Source organism: Athene cunicularia (genome assembly GCF_003259725.1).
Source record: "Athene cunicularia isolate RWA chromosome 19 unlocalized genomic scaffold, athCun1 chr19_part1, whole genome shotgun sequence".
Taxonomy (NCBI): Eukaryota; Metazoa; Chordata; class Aves; order Strigiformes; family Strigidae; genus Athene; species Athene cunicularia.
Genome location: NW_020799124.1, coordinates 4389352 through 4407171, shown reverse-complemented (window position 1 = coordinate 4407171; position 17820 = coordinate 4389352). Strand labels below are relative to the sequence as shown.

The window sequence follows — 17820 nt, the reverse complement described above, 5'->3', positions numbered from 1 at the left end:
ATTAACCATCTTTAAACAAGGTCTGCAGGGTTCTGCCTCCACTGTGGCTGTCAGTGGAAAGGGTGAAGCAGAGGGCTGGTGCAGTGATCTCAACTCTTCTGGGTGCTTCTAGTCTGTGGGAGATAGGCCACTGCCTAAGATTACTTTCTGCAAGAGCAGGGGTAGAGCAGTCTGTGTGACCCGTCCCACAACTCCCTGCTTCAGAAGGTGCAAATGACTGGACAGCTTCAAGTAGATGTTCAGTATTATCTGCTAAGGACATAAATATTCTTTCTAGTGTCTGGAACAGAGGTTATGTTCCACAATGGAGTAGGAACTATTCAGAAGAAATGTGCCCTTCCCCTTGTAGCAACCTTCCTCCAGACAGCTTGCAGGGAGTCCAGCTGCTGCTGTGTGTCTAGGCTTCAGATCTGGGAGGAACTGTGAAATGCCAAGGTTTGAGGGTGGATTTGTTCTTCTGCAAGGGAAAAATAAGAAAAAACAGGATGGGAGAGGAAAACAAATTGCTATTTGATTTCAGTCTCCCCTGGGAGTATTTCAGTTCTGGCTTCCAGACAGAAAAAAAAAAAACAAACCAACAACCCAAACCCAAGAAAATCCCTCTGTAGCAAAGAAGGGAGACTTGGAAGCAATCCTCTGTAACTCTGCTTCTTTCCCCATCACCTTGTTTTGGCAACATCATCCTTTATTATCCCCCAAAATAGGAGCTTTCCCTGTGGCCAAGAGAGGCTGGATCCTTTACACATGTCCACAAGGAAGGGCAGGTCTTGAGTGACATGAAGGTCACTTTATTCTCCTCTCAGCATTTGGCCAGTCACTAGGCACTACAGTAATAACCATGGTAAATACTACGTGACTGGAATATTTGAGAACCTCTCTTTCCTGCACTTTGAAATGACAGTGTTTGCACTGAGATCACGTGTAATATCGAGGTGGTTTACTTTTGCATGAGTCATTGTGCATTTCGATTTTAAAGAAGCCCTCTTGCCCACCAGCCTAGCAAATGGGTGGCTGTTGGTTTTGGTGTTTGCTTGCTTGCATAGGATGGAGAGGAATGGTCTTTGTGAAGGGGAGGAAGGACTGTACCACTTCTTCAGTGAGCTATCAAATCCATTTCATCTCAGCTAGAACAGAAGAGAATAGTCCTTGTCTGCTTAGGGCAGAGCAAACTGAGTGGAAAATAGGAACTGCTATATTTAACCACTGTGCATTATGTTGTTATAGCAACTGCATCCATAAAACTTATATCAATGATGCCATATAAAAAGCTACATCAAAGAATCATTAGCTGAGCCTATTCTCGTCAATTCCATTTGGAAAAACACCTCTCAGTCCTGCAGGATGTTTCTTAACATTCTCCAACTCAGTGGTAGGTTGTAAATGAGACTGTGCAGAGGTAATATTTGGGAGCTTAGTGCTTTATCATTTCTGAGTTGATTATGATGCAGCTTGAGTGCTACTGATGCCTTGTTGCACTTACATGCCACAGTCTGACTGTTGAATGCCCCGTTTATGAATGCCATGGGACACAGCATTGTGCAGAATGGTTGCACTGAGGCTCCCTGAAAGAGGAGGATTGATTAAATGCCAGTTTTAAATAAGTATATCGAAACAATGAACAGTGCATTGTCCAGCCAAATCCCACAGACTCAGTGGGTACAGTTCTCAAAAGCCACCAACTGCATTACATTCCAACAAAGCACAGTCCTGCTTGTATTGAATTTCCAAGGCCAGGTCTTTAAGGACGTGTTGAGCAGGAAGAAGCTGTTTTTTGGGTGATTAGCTTGATGATAGTGCATGGTACCCTGTCTGCCATTTTTATTTGATGTCTTACAGCGTGGGGCTAGAAGGGGACTCTGATCTCTCAGCAGCTGTAGCCCCTGCATGTCAAATGAGTGGCGTCTCATTTAGGTTTTTAAAGCAGGGTGCTGTTTTGTATTTCCCTTACCTTTTCCCAGAAAATTATTTTTTTCAAAACTGGTTATTATTTGCCCTATCTTGGAAAGGGATTTCCTGTGTCACTGATGTGTTCATTTGCGATTGTTTAGCCCCTGTTGGGAGTTCTAGGTTCCCTGCAAAATAAAGAAGAGTGTTGAAGAAGTAGCAGGTTCCAGTATCTTACATTTCAGCCTGTCCATTCGCAGTCCAGCTCACTTGTGGTGTTTTATTTACAAATCTTAAATGTCCCAGGGGGAGCTTATGAGTGGTGGCTGCGATTGCACCCAGACCACCCCTATAAGGTCAAGACAGAGTTGTGCTCCTCCGTTTACCCTTTGAGACTCTGTCCCTTCCGCTCAGAGGACTCTGCCCCATGCCTGGCATATATTCCATAGCTGGGTATGTTGCCCTAGATTTTATCTCATCCTTCACCCCTGCTCCCTCCTTCCTTAATTTGACTAAGTTCATTCATCTCAGTGCCCTTCCGTAATACTATTGAGAGCTGTTAGGGTAAAGTTGAGCACAGGGCACCAGCATTGCAGGGATTTCCCCCCTAAAGAAATTTTTCTTTCGAAGAAACAGCCACAAGGAATGTCCTTCTCAACGTCACTAGGCTGCTAGCAGCGTGAGTGGAGCAGTGACACTGCACATTCTTCTCCCAGACAGTGCATGGACCAAAGCACAGAGCCACAGAGCAGCTCTGTCAACTGGCAGATCTCTGAATCCACACCTTTTTTTTCTGACTGGCAGAACCATCTTTTGCCACTGCAATACATGTGAGTAACAGAGTGCCTGAATAGTGTTTTACAAACTTGCATGCTGCTACATGGTGTAGTTCAGGGTGCATGGAAATGGAGCCAGAAAGTCCGGTTAGGGAAGGAGGAGGCATTCCAGATAGCAAACATTCAACATCTGGCAAGCATATCCTTCTAATGTCTCTGTAATTCCTAGGAGACTGGCTGTTCTTCCTCCTTCACATCTGTTTCATCAGATTAATTGGGCGGATTGGAGGTTAGGATCCTGAATGGAGCCCCAACGCATCTTTAAGACATCCATTCTTTGCCATGCTCTTCAAAATTGTATTTCCCCAGTGCTCCCCGGCAGCCAGCACAGTCAGTTCAGTGAAGGGTTTTGCCTTTGGCATGGGAAACTATTCGGAAAGTGAAGTAATTGATTTCAGTGAACAATTTCTCATCAAATAGAACATCACCAAAACAGTAATCCACTCACCAGGGCATCAGTCCTGCTTCTACCCCAGAGGAGTTCTGTGTTCCCAGGACCAAGGTTTCAGCTCCATCTTGACTTGTTCCTTCTTGCCATCATGCAGGCATCAGTGGTCAGTGCCTCTTAGGAGCTAGCCCACTCACTTTGCTGACATCTTTCCGTGAGGATGACTGAATAAAGGCAGGGAATTTGGGAGCTAGCTCAGTCCTGCAGTTTGCAGGATGAGGGTTGTTGGACCATTTCAATTTTCTGCTGAGCAGATGTAGCTGGTAGCTACAGACAGCAATAGCTTTCAAAGCAGCTGGTCCTTGAGGAGCCAGTGCCGAGTCCTTGCAGTGTGCAGAAATGGTGGGGTGTCTATCAGACATTTCACAGCCTTATGAAGTTCTTCACTGCAGAGGGTCTCGCTGTCCTTCACATGTGGATCTGAACCTACCCCAGGCATAATGAAGAGGGTTCAGTGAGAGGTGTGCTGTAATTAGCTGGCCTCTGGCACTTGGTGGGTGAGTGGGAACAAGCCACTTTAGATCACTTTGTGTTTAAAAAAAATTTTTTAAAAGTCTCTCTGGAAAAAAACACGTGGATAAAGCTCCAGAAAAAGAGCCTGTTTGTGTCTCACTTTTTGAGATTTTATGCCAAACTCTTTCATTTCACCCAAACCACAGCAAGTCTAATCTATAAAACAACATTCCCAAAATGGCAACAACAGAGAGCTGCAACCTCTCCCCTACTTGGAAGTGTCCCACAGAGACAGCTCCAGCAGGGTGGAGATGGGAACAAGAAGATTGATTTGTAAAAGGATTGGTTGGTTTTATGAACGTGTGCAGGAGGTAGAGTTTTGTGCTTCTTTCTTTCTCTGCAGCCACAGTTCATTGCCATCTCTTGCCTGAGAAATACAAACGAGCGAGGCTGCAATTCCTCTGCAGCATTACAGCTGGGTGGAGCCCGTTCCCATAGCTCTGCGCTGAGCCTTGCTGAGTACTGAAGCATTTGGCTCAGGACAAAAAGGATGTGGAGAGAATCAGTTTCTTCATGCCTGTTCTTCCAGATCAGTGTCAGGTCTGCCTGGCAGCAGCCTTGAGGACCTTTCAGTAACCAAAATATAGTTTGTGTCTCCTTGAACCTTTATACAAGCACAAACTCCATAATTTGCTGCTGAATCAAATTTTCTTTCCCTGATGAAGATGCTCTCTGCTCCTGCTGAAATGTTTCCATATGAACTGGATCTCCCCTTTCTATTTCTTGTGCCAGGAATGGTTATTATTAATTCACTCTTGGAGCAGCTCTTCACATCCTTTAATTTGCTGTCAGTTAGGGCTTTGAAGGTCCCTCTACGGCAGAACAGCACACCTAGAGCAGACACTAGGACTTTGGATAGTTAGCCAAATTTCGCAACCACTCACTGCTTTATCTCTCAAATCTTGTTTTAAAAAGTTCTCACCCTGCTAGCTTTACCAAGTGCTGAATCACTTCTTTGGGTGGCCAGATTCTAGTTGGGGGGGAAGAAACCTCTGGCAGAAGAGCAGAGCAGATATTAATGGAGATATGTAAACCTTCCTGCCACCCCCCACCCACCACCAAAAAATTGCTGGTAATGTTTACAAGGCAACATTTAGCAATCCTTGTCAGAACAGTAGGACTTGAGCAGTGGTGCAGAAGGTGGCCAAGTCAGTATTACAAGCCCATTGTTTAGTAGAAAATGGTATTGCTTGCAGATCTGTGGCTCTGGAGGAGAGGAGACCATTGGCAGGAGAATCTGTGTAAGGCATATGTCTTCGGAGTGCTGTTTGAGTTCTGCCATGACCTGCATTTCTGGCTTGACTTTTGCTTTGAATTGCTTTGGGTATTCATTACTCCGTGCTTCCTATTTTGTCTATGCCTGTGTAGCTAATCCTTTTCCTTGAACTTAACCAATAGCCAGAGATAATCCTAGTTTGAAAGTGACTGGAGAAACATAACAGTTTACATATAATGTATGTTTTATCCTGGTTGATTTACACATGAACTGTCACATTGTCCTTTGTTAAATACACCACTACAAGATGATAACAATCTCTTTAAATATTACACAGGGTTAAATAACTTCTTTTTTTTTTTTTTTTTAATTTCCTTTCTCCTTTTGGCAAATGTTCCATTGTTTGGATTTTTTTTTTTCCCTATGGAAGAGCAAGCCGGGGTGTGGGACAGCTCTGAGTGCCATCTGCTGGAGACCTGCTTCCTCCATCCCTGCGATGGGCCAAATCTGGAGGTGATGCAAATAGTGATGTGAGCATAAGTTCTCTGAAGCCATGAACCACAGGCTAGAGCAGGAGAAACAAGAGAATTAAAAAGGAATTGAAGCTCATACCCTCTGAAGCCTTCACCATTTCAGGATTTGCTTACACTTCTGGATGGAAGTACCATCGCTGTTCACATCTCCCGCGCTGGTCCCCTCATTCTGTTTCCAAGGGATGCATTTTTGCTACAGAGACTTCCCAGAGCAAAGTCTTCAAGGGATCAAAGTTCTTAGTGAGCAAAAAGTCAGAGCAGCTTCTCAGATGTCTCGGTGCCAGCATGGGTTAGAAAGAAAGAGGCTGGTCCCCAAACAGGAGCTTCATCTGAGGCAATGTCCCTGGTCAGCAGACACAAGGCATTAATGAGCCAGTGCTCTCAGAGGTGAATAGCCTTTGGTAGCCTCTTGCAGTTTCCCTTAGTGCAACATGAGAAGTTTGAGACTGAGTTGGATTTATGGAGCTTATTTGTGCTGTGTCCCAGCAGCCAGGATGAGGAAGGTAATGGCAGAATTGTGTGGGGAACGAGGCTTTCCACTGCCTGACATGTGCGTCCAGTGTTGGCTCCTGAACTTTCTTCTAAGATAAGCCCTTTTAAATTTGTGTGTGTATTAAGAGAAAAGGGTTGATTTAGCATACGGAGTTCATACTCGTGAAATCAGGGTTTGAATAACTTCATTAAGTGTTTACCTCCATGTTTCTCTTCATTTACAGGTACCTGCATTCAGAGCAGAAGTTACCTGAAGGTATGTCACATTAGGCACCCATGACCCTGCGGGCATTAGGCAATCATTTACATGAATGTTCAGTCCAGGGTTTCATCTGCCTGACTTGCCTCTATTTGCAATGCAAATGAAACCTGCAGCTGAACTCTTCTTTGCCCTTTTATCTCCCTGCAGTTTTTTACCAGCTCAGGCTTCTCTACTGTCCTTTGGGGTTGTTCTGTCTTGGTGGTGTGATTCAGTGTCTGGCCTATGCTTCTTGCTGTCTTGCATGAATGAGTGCTATTTCCAGGTCTCTCAGCTTGGTCCCAGAGTTTTTGGTCACATCTTACTTATAAGCCCTTTTTTGTAAGCCCTTTGAGTTGGGTTTTTTTTTGTTGTTGTTTTTTTTTTCCCCTGTGACAAGGGCCTCAGAAACCATTGCCAGCTCAGCCAAAAACGGTTGCATGTACCAAGCTAAGCTTCCATCAAAATGGAGTCAGTATGGGAAAGGTATCTGAAATCTGCACTGGCACAAATCGTTAGAGTGTCTTTTCACTTGTAAATGAGCAAGTATCTCTGAGAAACTCTCTGTACAAGTAGGGAAAAGAAAGAAACAAAGTACAGAAGCAGGTTGCTGCTGACCCCCTTTTCTAGCTGCTGTCCCAGAGCAGATCTGCAGCTCTTATCTCTAGCAAACAGTGCCTGACTCAGGGACAAATTTGTAGAATTAGTTTAAGCACAAAGCTATCAGCTGTTTGGCTATAGGAAGGTGGCTCCACCAGGCCCACCCAGTCCACCTTCTGCTCCTGCAGCAGTCATCTGGACTTTGTTTCTTTAATGCTAATTCCTGAATCATTGTAGGATATGAATGTGTCACAGCAAATCAGTTTTAATTCCCTGCTAGCAGCAAGTTGCAGACCAAAATCTGATGGAGAGAGCATGAGCCAAGATGGAAAAATGCCCTTTAAGTGAGTTTGGACTCTAGTCCCTTCAATTCCTCCATCTATGAAAGAGGACTGTTAATGCCAACTTCTTTCCTAGGACCTTTTCTTTGTTCAGCGTTGGGATGCAGCAAAGAGCTCTGTGTGTGCTGTGTGCAGTACAGAGAGAGAACAAGGAACTGCAGTGGTAGATGTCACTGCTAGATGTCAGGTCTTGTCTAGACTGAACCACCTTCATGTGCTGTTCATGCAGGTTTGTTGGCTACACTATGGTCCTGGATATGGGCCGTGCCTCAAATTGGTTCAGGTTTGAAACAGACCCACATATAGACAACTTTTCCATTTCTCTAGCAGCATTAAGATCCTCCTGAAGCTATGTGAAAGCCTTGCTGCTCTGATTACATCACATCTGACATGACCTACAAACACCAAAGGAACGGGGAGCTCCCATGCTGCTGCTTACGCTAAGCCTTTCCAAATATAGTTCCAGTCTCATTGAAATTCCCAGTATTTATAATTTGATCTGGCAGGCGTGCAGGGCTGTGCATCAGAGGGGCTTAATGAAACAAGAGCGATGCTGGGATTGAGGCTATCTGGATAGAGCTGAAAGGCATGTTCGGGCCATGGAAATGTGCTGCTCTCCTGTTGTTAAGAGGGAACTATTTGTGGGTGAACCTGTATAAGCCCATGATCAGGGAATCCACAGAAAATCTCTCTGCAAATGCAAAAGCCGGCTAAGCCTTGCATTGCCTCAGTGATATACAAATGAGCACCCTAAATATCCTGCTTTGCTTTCTAATGCCTTTAGCCAGCATAAACACAACAGTCTTTTTATAATCTGTAATCAAGTTCTCCAGCCCAGGCACAAGCACATAGGCTTGTTTGAAGAAGCCAACACAGCTGCTGGGTATGCATCCACCCCTACTAGTGGCCCCATCCAGCTATAACCACTGGTCTTCCAAAAGAATTGGTGTGCTGTCTGTGAGGAGCAGTGCAAGCCTTTAGCACACATAGATCTGCTAATAATCTCATTCTAGGCATATTTGCTGCATAAATGATTTGGAAGTAGAAAGCCACACTGAACAGGCTGCAGGCTTCATGCACTTCTATTCTAGGCCTAATCCACTAGCTATATTGATCTTGCCCTTTCTGCCAACCTAGAGAGGTTGTATTACACTGTTAATCCCATCCTGCCCAGGTCACAGTCACAACAGGCTCTGAAAAGCTTCACCTGCTGGTGTCACAGGCGTAGAGTCATCAATGGCAGCACTTCTCTTAGCCTGCTTGGCAGGGAGCAGCCTGTTTCTCTGAACCCTTTTCCATCTCTCTCTGGACTGTACATTCCTTCCCTGCTTCATTTCATCTCACATTCCCGTGCGGAGCAGCCTTTGCTGTCAGCATGTGGAGATCCTTGTCATATCACTAACACAGCAGACTCTTACAGTGCCCTTCATTTCGTGAGGCTTCAATGCCATTGCCTTGCCTGATCTGACCGATGGGGGCCCAGGAGGTCGGACTGATCAGTAGTTGCTCAGCACTTGCAGTTGCTCTGAGCCCTTATTGCTAAGCTTTGGGGAACAAAAGGGTGTAATTGTTGCATGGATTACTATTTCTTAGGGAAAAAAATATGAGGAAAGGGAGAGTGCATTTTGTTAACAGAGCAGTCCAGGCTTCAGAGATCGGTGGTGGACAACCCTACATTCTCTCTCTTCCCATCACTGCAAGTGGGAATGCAGGTGGCATTGCCAGGGTTCATTAACAGCCACCCAGGAAAGGAAAGACCCTTTGCTCCATGTTTGCTTTAGCCCTGTCCTCCCCGGTAAGCACTGAAAAGCAAGGAGGTGGCCAGTGGGAATTCTGCCTACAAAAGCAAGGGGATCCATATCTATTCCTTTCCTCTGCTGTGCCACAGTGCAGTACTGTACTAATTCTTTTCTCTGAAACTACCTGCCAACAAACAGACTGGGCCTGCTGAGCAGCCCAGAGGACCTCTGCAGAGAATGGGGGGAAGAGGGGTTCCCCTACCCATGGCATATCACAGGTTTATTTCTAAATTGGCTACTTGGAAACAAAAAATTTCTTTAGTGGGAGTAAAAGAACTGTCAGGGCATTTCTCTGTGCAACTGCAACACTTGTCACTGCAGAGCATCCTTTCCAGGAGCAGCTAAACTGCAACTGCTCTGTCTGACACTTGCCAAGGTGGCCCACGAGACGGCTCGCAGTCGGGAAGTTGCACAGGCCATGCTGGTCACCCAGCTGCCCGCATTCCCGCAGGTCCAAGGGACTCCCTGCAGGGAGCTTGGCAGAGCCATCGGTCCTTCCAGATGGCATCACCCAGCTGCTGCTCTGCGGGGACGGGCACGATGACCTTGCGAGGGTTGGATGGCTGAGGCTGCGGTAGGACGGGAGCAGGGACATGGCCCTGACATAGGTAAGACGGGAGGGCCTTCAAGGCAGAGCGCTGCCAAAATTGATTCTAAGCTGGGCGGCCTGGGCGAGGCAGGGCCGGCAGGGAAGGGCTGGGGGTCCCGGCTCGCTGCGCAGCTGGCAGACACCGCCATCTCCCGGCAGCTCCTGGCAGGCCGGGCCTGCAGAGAATGGCCATCACTTTCAGGGGGGCTTTTCCTCCGGTTCCTGGCACAGCACAGACTCGTGTCAGGCTGGATGGAAGTGCCGGTGATTTCCCTTGAGGCCTCTAACCCTGCCCATTGCTGCCCACAGCAGGAGAAAATAGCTCCTTTGAATGCTCCGTCCACCCTGCTGGGGAGTCCTGTCCCAGGATCAATGCAGAAAGAGAACTGGAAGGGGAGCATGGTCCTGGAGGCCTCTGTGATACTGAAATAGAGAGTTACCAGTTTTGCTATTGAGAGTGGAAACAGCTATTGACAAGTTGGAACAAATTGTACATCCTTCTCTTGAAGGGGAGAGAAGAAAGAAATGAATTGAAAGATTCTGGAAATGTGCTGGAGGGAGTCCATCAGGGGTGCTGTGTCCTGCCATTGCAGGCTTTGGCCGGAGTAAAAGCAAGACCTTTCTTTGCAGTGAAATGAGTTAGCATCACTGGGAAGAGGCAGGGGACACAAATCATTTGTGAGGGGATTTGTGGAAGGAGGATCGTCCTGTTCATGCTGCTTGTTCCTGGGTTCAGCGTGTCACAGCCCCCTGGCTGGGATTGAAAAGGTGCTGGTGGGGTGTCTCTGAGTACCATGCTCTGACCTTGGAGGCTGTGGGGGCTTCTTCCCTTGTGTCTCCAGGAAATTCATTCACCGTAAGAGCAACAAGTTTTGCTTTCCTATCTCATACTTGATAGAGGCTAGACTGAAGGATCTACCAGATGTCCAAAGCAGGGAAGCTAGCAGCAAGCTGACTGCTCAGGTCCTTGTGGGATGAGACTCCTGAGCACTAGCAGATCTGCATAGAGGGCTCCTAGAGAGGAATCATCATTTCTTACACAGAAACGCACTTTGTGGAAAAGATGCTTGCTTCTGCCCCTATCCTGGAGAATCTTTTTCCTTAGGAGGACACAAGTCCTGCCTACATTTTCGGGCCAAGAGGTATTTGAACACACCAGTTCACTTTGTGCTCAGGACATAACAGTTTAAGCAGTATGAGATGTGAGCACAGGCTTCACGCACTAAACTGGTCTGTTAAGCAGCCTTTGTAGCAATTCAGCATTGTTCTTTGTCTCCTTTGTATAATTTCACTGTTTAAAGGCACTCTGAAGAAAATCTTATTGCAAATCTAATTGCCTATCTGACCACCTGTGTAAACTGTGACTTTGGCCTCTTCTGTCGAACTTTCATACAATGTCTGAAGTGTGGAGCATAATCACAGCAGCTTCCAAGCCCTAAGAAATCCCAAAGCAGCTCCCTTGAGACCTACAGGCTCTTAATGAGACCATCAGTAGCTCTGAGCTCATCAGTGAAGACAATTTAGCCATGGCAAAAAAAATAGCAATTAACTTTTGAGTTCAAGGGGCTCTTTAAAACAAAAAAGAAATTCAGCCCAGTAGAATGTCTATACGTGTTACCTTCATCTGCTTCATCGCAAACATCTGAACAATGAATTCTGGAACTCTGTTGAAGTGTAACTGCCTGCCTGAGTTAATATTTGATACAGCCATTCCTGAAACTTGTAAATATTTTTTTCTGTAGCTAAGAATTGGAGTAGAAAGAGGAAATTTCATTTTTGTAGCTGAACCAGAGACTGCTGTTTTAAATTTCCATTATATGATACAGTGCCAGCATTCAGAAAGCCATCTGTGCTTTTTCCTTTGAGTCTAACTACATAGGAATAATTTTAATTGTAAGCAAAATTACCCACCAAATCCTCTGACATTCCGCGCTAGCTTTGCTTTCCACAGACCACATACAGAACAAGAACCAGTACAAGCAGTCATAGACATGCACTGGGCACAAAGAGATCCTGGTGGAAGCATGAGTAGAAGTTGCTCCCCTTTTGCACAAAAAGGATCCCCTGTGGCCAGCAATACAGGGGAGCCTGCAAAGACCTGCTGAGCCTGGAGAGATGGGCACCTTACAAGAATACTGTTGTTTTGAAATATTTATCCTATTTCTCTGCCTAGGGTGCCACGTGCTCGTGCTTGAATCAGTAAATCTCTTCCGGAAGTACATCTCCATCCTGGATGTCCCCATTTCCTGCCTCCTGCCCAGAGATGCTCTCTTCATACTCACAGAGGAGGAGACTGCACAAGCCAGGGTGAGATGCGTGGTACCTGCTTAACCTGTTTGAATAGCTCGTCATCATTGTGAAGACTTTAGTCAGAGGTGTCATATTCACAGAGAACTTCATAAATAATTACACGTGTGGATTACAGATGTCACTAATGGACAATCTTCAGTGATTTGTAAAACATAAATGGACAAGACAGGTTGATTCATGTGCTGTGTGGATAGCAGGACAGGGCTGAGCAGATTTGCAGCTCAAAGATCTTCAGTAGTGACATTGCACTGAGTTTTATACTGTGTCCAGGCTATATTTCAAAGGAGACTGGATCCAACATAATATTCTGAACATGGCCATGACTGCGTGCCAGGAACAGCATCTTTGGATCATAGCTCTAACTGAAAATAGACACAGCTTGTGAACTTGTGGTCCAAATCTCTTTGCAAGTTTACTTCTCTACTTTGTATTTTTTCAACTATTTTGCTGCATGAGATCTCACACAGTTAGTCCGTAGTTCTCTATGTCAGAATCTGATTAGCTTGCCTTCCATAGCATGAAAATATTTGCCCAGCAAACAGTCCTGTTAATCCACAAATTACAGAATTTTCCTGCTTTTGAGGCTGCTAAAAGATAGTTACGTATAGAAACTGCTTTGATAAAGGTGGTGTTATTCCCTTGTGGCTTTTGTTTCTGAAATCTGACCTTTCTAAGCTGGTGCACTATAAATAGATTAAGTTTCGGCTGGCAATGCATGATCGGAAGCAGCATGCAGAGTGTTCTCAGATGCACATCTCTCAGGTTTCTGCTTCCCCAGCATGTGAACACCCAGGTGTGAGATCACATAGGGAGGAGGAGTTATACGTGACAAAGAAACTGTCACAGTACCAATCTGCAGCTGCTAATGTCCTTCCTAGCAGGACCCCTCTGAACAGTAGGCAGCACAACACCAGCAGCATAGGGGCAGACAGGCCTCTCCCTGCCCTTTGACCCCATAGAATAGGCAGCCTTCCACCTCCCACTACTTCTTCCCTGCTCACTGAAAACAGGCTGTCCTGTAAATTTGCGGTGAACCTTACAGGAGGCCTAGGAAACTGCCCTCACATTCGGTCTGGAAGGTTCTTGTAATGCTTTCTCAACTATTTTTCCTTCTAGAGAGCCATGCGGTGTCATCGCAGCCAGCTCCTCTGGTTTCGCCACATCTACATGCTTTTCTCACGTTATATGGTGATCAATTCACTCCGCCTTCTGTAAAAGATGTCGCTTACAACCTGAGGAGTAAAAGACTGTGCAGGCCCAGGACTAAAGAAAACTCACCTGTTACGTGCTCAAGAAGACAGGAGTCTCTTTGTGTAACATTCTTTCAGACTACAAAAAACAGACTGTGTGAACTTCCTTCTAAATATCTTGTTGCCTGATACAGTGAGATGAACAGGTTTTAACAGCTGCTCTATCTTCTCACTGTAGAAGCTTAAATAGAACAAGAAATGTGGATTAACCTAATTAGGAGTCAAATGCAGGAGTATTCTGCATTAGAGAAGATAACGGCACAAACTGTTTTTCCCCAAGAGGAGGTAGCTGTGAGGACTGCTTGGCTAGTATCTCTTGGTGCTTTTGTAAAATCCAGATATCAGGAGTAACTTTTTAAAGATCATGCTTTCTCCACAGATAGAACCAGATCCACAAGACTTGTCTTATTCAGTCAGAACTTTAAAAAAACAAAGGTTATGAATAAACCATCAGATATCATACAAATTTCTCTAATTGCACTGATCTTTGCTGCTACTGCTGCTTCTTTCATACACATTGCATTGGAGGCTCCACCTTCGCAGAGTGTCCCTCATGAAACATGAGCATTTCTTCTTGCTTCAGAACTTGGGGCTTAAGATCAACTTACAAGAGTCTCAACAGGATGTAAGAATGAGGTGCAAAAGACCCAGACTGTAACTAGGTCTTTTATAAAACACATCCAGAGATAAAAATTGCCAGAGATGTTTCAAAAGCTGTTCCACTTATGTAAAAGACTAGGGCAGGAGTTATCCTCTTCCTTAATGTTAAAAGGTAAGTGAAGCAGCTTTCAGTGCTTTCATTTCTTAGCCTATACCGAGATTTTACTAGTGATTTGGGTTTCTGTGGGGTCACGGTGGAGCAAAGTCAGCAATACTCAGTGTTTCTGCACCCATTCCTGTGGGCTCACATCTACCGGAGGCATCTTTCCTGGATTTACACCACTAGTCATTGCACGGTCAAGATCAGAGCCCAAATTGCCAGATCCTGGTCTGTTGCTCAGAGCACATCCCCCTCCCAAAGACAGCAAACGAGTTCCTGGTTATACTGAAGTACATAAGAGTATGAGAGTGTTGAACTCTGTTCCCTGGTCATGAGTCAGTGCCTAAGCATATGCCTACTCAGCCTTAAGACCATGAGTAAGTCCAGGCCTAAGCAAAACAGTACTTAATCACATGAACAACTTTGGTGACCCCTCTCTTTAAGCACCTGTGTAAATGCTTTACCGAACTTGAGCCTGCTAAGCTTTTTCAAATCCCCTTCAACTTTAAATCCATGGTCAATTTATTGAAGTCAGTGGAGAAGAAACAGTGCTAAGTTAGTCCTAAGCAAGAGATGATCTTATATAGGACATTTTTATATGCCAGACTTGAAACACAGGAAATACCCATACAAGCAAAGATTAGAGGTTTTTTGGTACTTTGCTCTGTTTATTGTGATTTAAACATTAGCACAGCTGAGGGCAAAGTACCAAAATAGCAGCCCTGGGGTGGTTTATGGAACAGAGGTAGTTTGAAAACTGAAAGTCACAAATGAATGGGACAGGCAGCATAGAAAGATTTATTTAAGAAACAGCGAAAAAGTAACAATAATGTAGAGGTTGATTTTACCAACCCTCACCCAGGAAAGCCCAGACTACAGTTCCACAGCAGTGCTCCAAGTTCCGCTGCTGGAAGGGTGTCTCAGGGTTTTGACATGTCTCTGATGGTCTTGTGTTCCTTCACTGCCTTCTCCCACTCCTTGCCATTGATATCCTCTGCGACAATGGTCTGCACTGTGCCATCATCCAGACAATGGGGAGCTATTCCTGGAGAAAGACAGAGCACACAGAAACCTGCTTGTCACAGATAAAGTGTGGGAGATGCCTGCACCACGCTGTGGATGGGGCATTCTCAGGGAAAGGCAAATGCTCAGTCCAGCTATTGCTGTGAGGCTGGGGAGCCTAGGGGAGAAGCCTGGCATGGACAAAAGCCCACACATCACAGGTAAGACTCTTTCTTATGCAGGAGCTACAGGTTTACACTGCAATTCCAGATGTTTAGCACGATAGGAGCAAACTCATTAAGACACCTGCTGCTCACTGCTGTCACGTTAGCATCCAATGGAGTCTTTATCCAAGGTTTGCTTGCTGGTTAACTTTGGTTACCACAGCTCACTCTTTCTACCTACCATAACCATCTGGATTAGAACGAGGAGTATAAAAGCTCTGTACACCACAGGTCTTGCAGAATGTGTGCTGGGCACGGTGTGTGTTGAAGGTGTATGTTGTCAAATTATCAGCACCCTAGGCAAATGAAAAGCAATACAAGTTTTCCACATAAACAGATGTATTCATTACTTTCTATGGGCCTGTAGCTAAGAACTGTAAAATTTAAAATACCAACTTCATGTTTTTACTTGAGAGAGTTCTGCATTCATGCTCCTTTTCTGGACCCCTGTGCTTTGTATATACACGTGTCCATAACAGTCAAGCCTGAGAACTCCAAGAGCTCTAATGTCAGCTTGCTAAGTAAGATGCACTAACACACCCACACCAAATGGCATAAAATACAGCCATTTCCCCTAACAGGCACATTGAGGATAGAAAACTGGCTGCCACTTGCATCTTTGAGGATAACACTGGATTATACTGCTCTTACTGCATTCTTACTCTACCTTCAGCAGCTTGAAACGCGACGCTGGGACAATGAAATGTCTGTTCTGTTTCTTTGTGCAAATGCTGCAACTGTAAAAGAAAAAGAAGACCTTTCTAGAAGCAGCGGACAAGTTGTAGTACAGCAATCAGATTAGCATGGACCTCTTCACAACAGAAATTCCATTGACAGTTAAAATGGCTCCTGGTCAGAGTCACAGAGGTAAGCAGCAAAAGCGGCCTCAGGGTGTCGGTGGGGTTTGGCAAAGCACACCCGTGGAACAGACTGACCCTGCACAGGTACACTGAGAAGGTATTCTCCTACACCAAACGTTATATACCTTTTTTTTCTTCACATATACAACTCTCAACAGACATAACTAGGACAAAACTCTAGCCCTGAGAAATCCATTTAATCTTTCAGACCAGACTTTGCCAATTTTGCCAACATTAATTACCTTGCAAACAAGAAAGTAGGGTTCAGAAGTTTACCCGTGAGCTAGAAGCAAACTAGTTGCAGGCAAAGGGGGATCACTATTGTAATTGGACAGCGTTGTAGTTTGAAGCACGTGTGGTCACAGGTGTAACGTTCACTTGAGAAGACCCAGTTAAAAAAGGATTGATGTGCTTTGAGCACCCTGCACTTAGAGGAAACACAAAGCAGATGGCTGAGCACCCATACTCACTACATCTCTCCTGACACTTTCTGCGTGAGCATGGATGTGAGACCTGAAGTCCTGCCCAAAGAAGCAGCACCTGAAATCACCAGCACTGAATCCATGTTGGATCAGGACATAGTTAGGGCTGTACCCTATGGAAACAGCTCAGAGGATGTTCTGCAATTGTGCCATCTTCTTTTAGCTCTAAGGCATTGATCGATTGGAAAAGCGTACAAGCTTATATTCATCTGTGAGAATAAGGAACAAAAAAATCAACTCACTTGCAGTTAAAAACATGCAGATCTGCTGAAGCCCAGACCTCAAAGCGGACGGCTCCACAGTGACAGCCTCCTGTGTGCTTGACCAAACCTCTGTATTCACTGGAGAGAGAGACAACATGGAGGTTTTGCGACCATACTCTTTTTTTTTTTTTCTTTTTTTTTTCCAAGAAAACATTAAGGCTATATACTACATTATTCAGTTCTGCTTTGGGCACATGCAGAACACTAGAAAATGTATCCACTCAAGTATATTTTAATAAAAAGTGCCAGAGGGAGGTAGAGAACAGCCTTTGTCCTCTACAGCAATTGCTTTTCTGGTTTAATTAAAATGGTGAAAGGGAAAGAAGAGCAACAGTTCAAGGAAAGCACACTCCACGTGCAGTACAAAACACGTGCACCGCTGCCACAGTCCAGGTCAAAATGCTGACCCAGGCTACAGGGTCGGGAGGGTCGTAGGTAGAGAGGAGTGGTGGTGTCACAAGACAACCCCCTTGGAATTGGCAACTGAATTTTCTCACCATTTTCCTGCAGCTGCTCCAGCACTACTCATATTCCTCCATTTAAAAGCTGGGAAAAGCAAAGACAAGTGGATTCTACGTAATATTGGAAATGCATTTTATTTTGTACTGTCATTACAGAGGAACTTCATGATCAAGGAATTTCGGAGCTTGTGCTTCTCCCTCTCCCCCCGGACTCTTCCATAGCAGCTGGGCAGAATCCCCATGCTAGGTCAAAGCAAAGGAAAAACCTTTTCCTTTCAGATTTTCATTCCCACGGCCGGTCACTGATCGCAGCCCAGCGATGATGTGCTGTGTGCTGGAAAGAGCGAGCCCAGGAGGGGGTGGAGATTGAGAAGCGGAGCCTCACCGCCCCCGCACCATGCCCCCAAGGGCATTTTTAACGGGAGAGCCCTAAACCAGAGGCACCCTGAGCACAAAAAGCCGCTTTAGCCGTGGTGCGTGCCGGGGGGTCACCCCCCACCCCCGTCCCCCCGCCTTTCTCCGCCGCTCTCCCGAAGCCCGTGTTTAGTGCAAGTGCTGCCAAGAGGCCGAGGATCTACCGGGGGAAGGAGCCGCCGGGCAGGGCAGGGCTCAGCCTGGAGGAGCTGCGGGAAAAGCCGCCCCGGCCCCGTACTCACTAGGCGTCCAGCAGCAGCCGCGCCGCCTCCTCGCAGCTCAGCCGGTGCCGCTCCTGGAAGGCG

The 17820-nt window shown here is 45.7% G+C and overlaps 3 protein-coding genes across 4 annotated transcripts in view; 2 read left to right on the top strand and 1 right to left on the bottom strand.

The window, feature by feature from the left end:
- The window catches only part of PIGL (phosphatidylinositol glycan anchor biosynthesis class L), a 56567-nt gene extending 43052 nt beyond the window's left edge, over window positions 1-13515 (top strand). For both annotated transcript variants that reach the window (XM_026861919.1, XM_026861920.1), the window contains 3 exons: window positions 6147-6178; window positions 11663-11796; window positions 12916-13515. In XM_026861919.1, coding sequence (XP_026717720.1) covers window positions 6147-6178; window positions 11663-11796; window positions 12916-13014 — 265 coding nt within the window. In that variant the 3' untranslated portion in view covers window positions 13015-13515. The remainder of the gene's footprint in view (window positions 1-6146; window positions 6179-11662; window positions 11797-12915) is intronic.
- A 1065-nt stretch (window positions 13516-14580) lies between these two features.
- CENPV (centromere protein V) overlaps window positions 14581-17820 on the bottom strand; it is an 8561-nt gene continuing 5321 nt past the window's right edge. The window contains exons 2-6 of the mRNA XM_026861825.1: window positions 17758-17820; window positions 16620-16718; window positions 15703-15772; window positions 15217-15331; window positions 14581-14854 (exon numbers count right to left, since the gene is read on the bottom strand). Coding sequence (XP_026717626.1) covers window positions 14730-14854; window positions 15217-15331; window positions 15703-15772; window positions 16620-16718; window positions 17758-17820 — 472 coding nt within the window. The 3' untranslated portion in view covers window positions 14581-14729. The remainder of the gene's footprint in view (window positions 14855-15216; window positions 15332-15702; window positions 15773-16619; window positions 16719-17757) is intronic.
- LOC113487381 (transient receptor potential cation channel subfamily V member 2-like) overlaps window positions 16734-17820 on the top strand; it is a 30819-nt gene continuing 29732 nt past the window's right edge. Inside the window, exon 1 of the mRNA XM_026861906.1 lies at window positions 16734-17574. The gene's annotated coding sequence lies outside the window, so the exon portion shown is untranslated. The remainder of the gene's footprint in view (window positions 17575-17820) is intronic.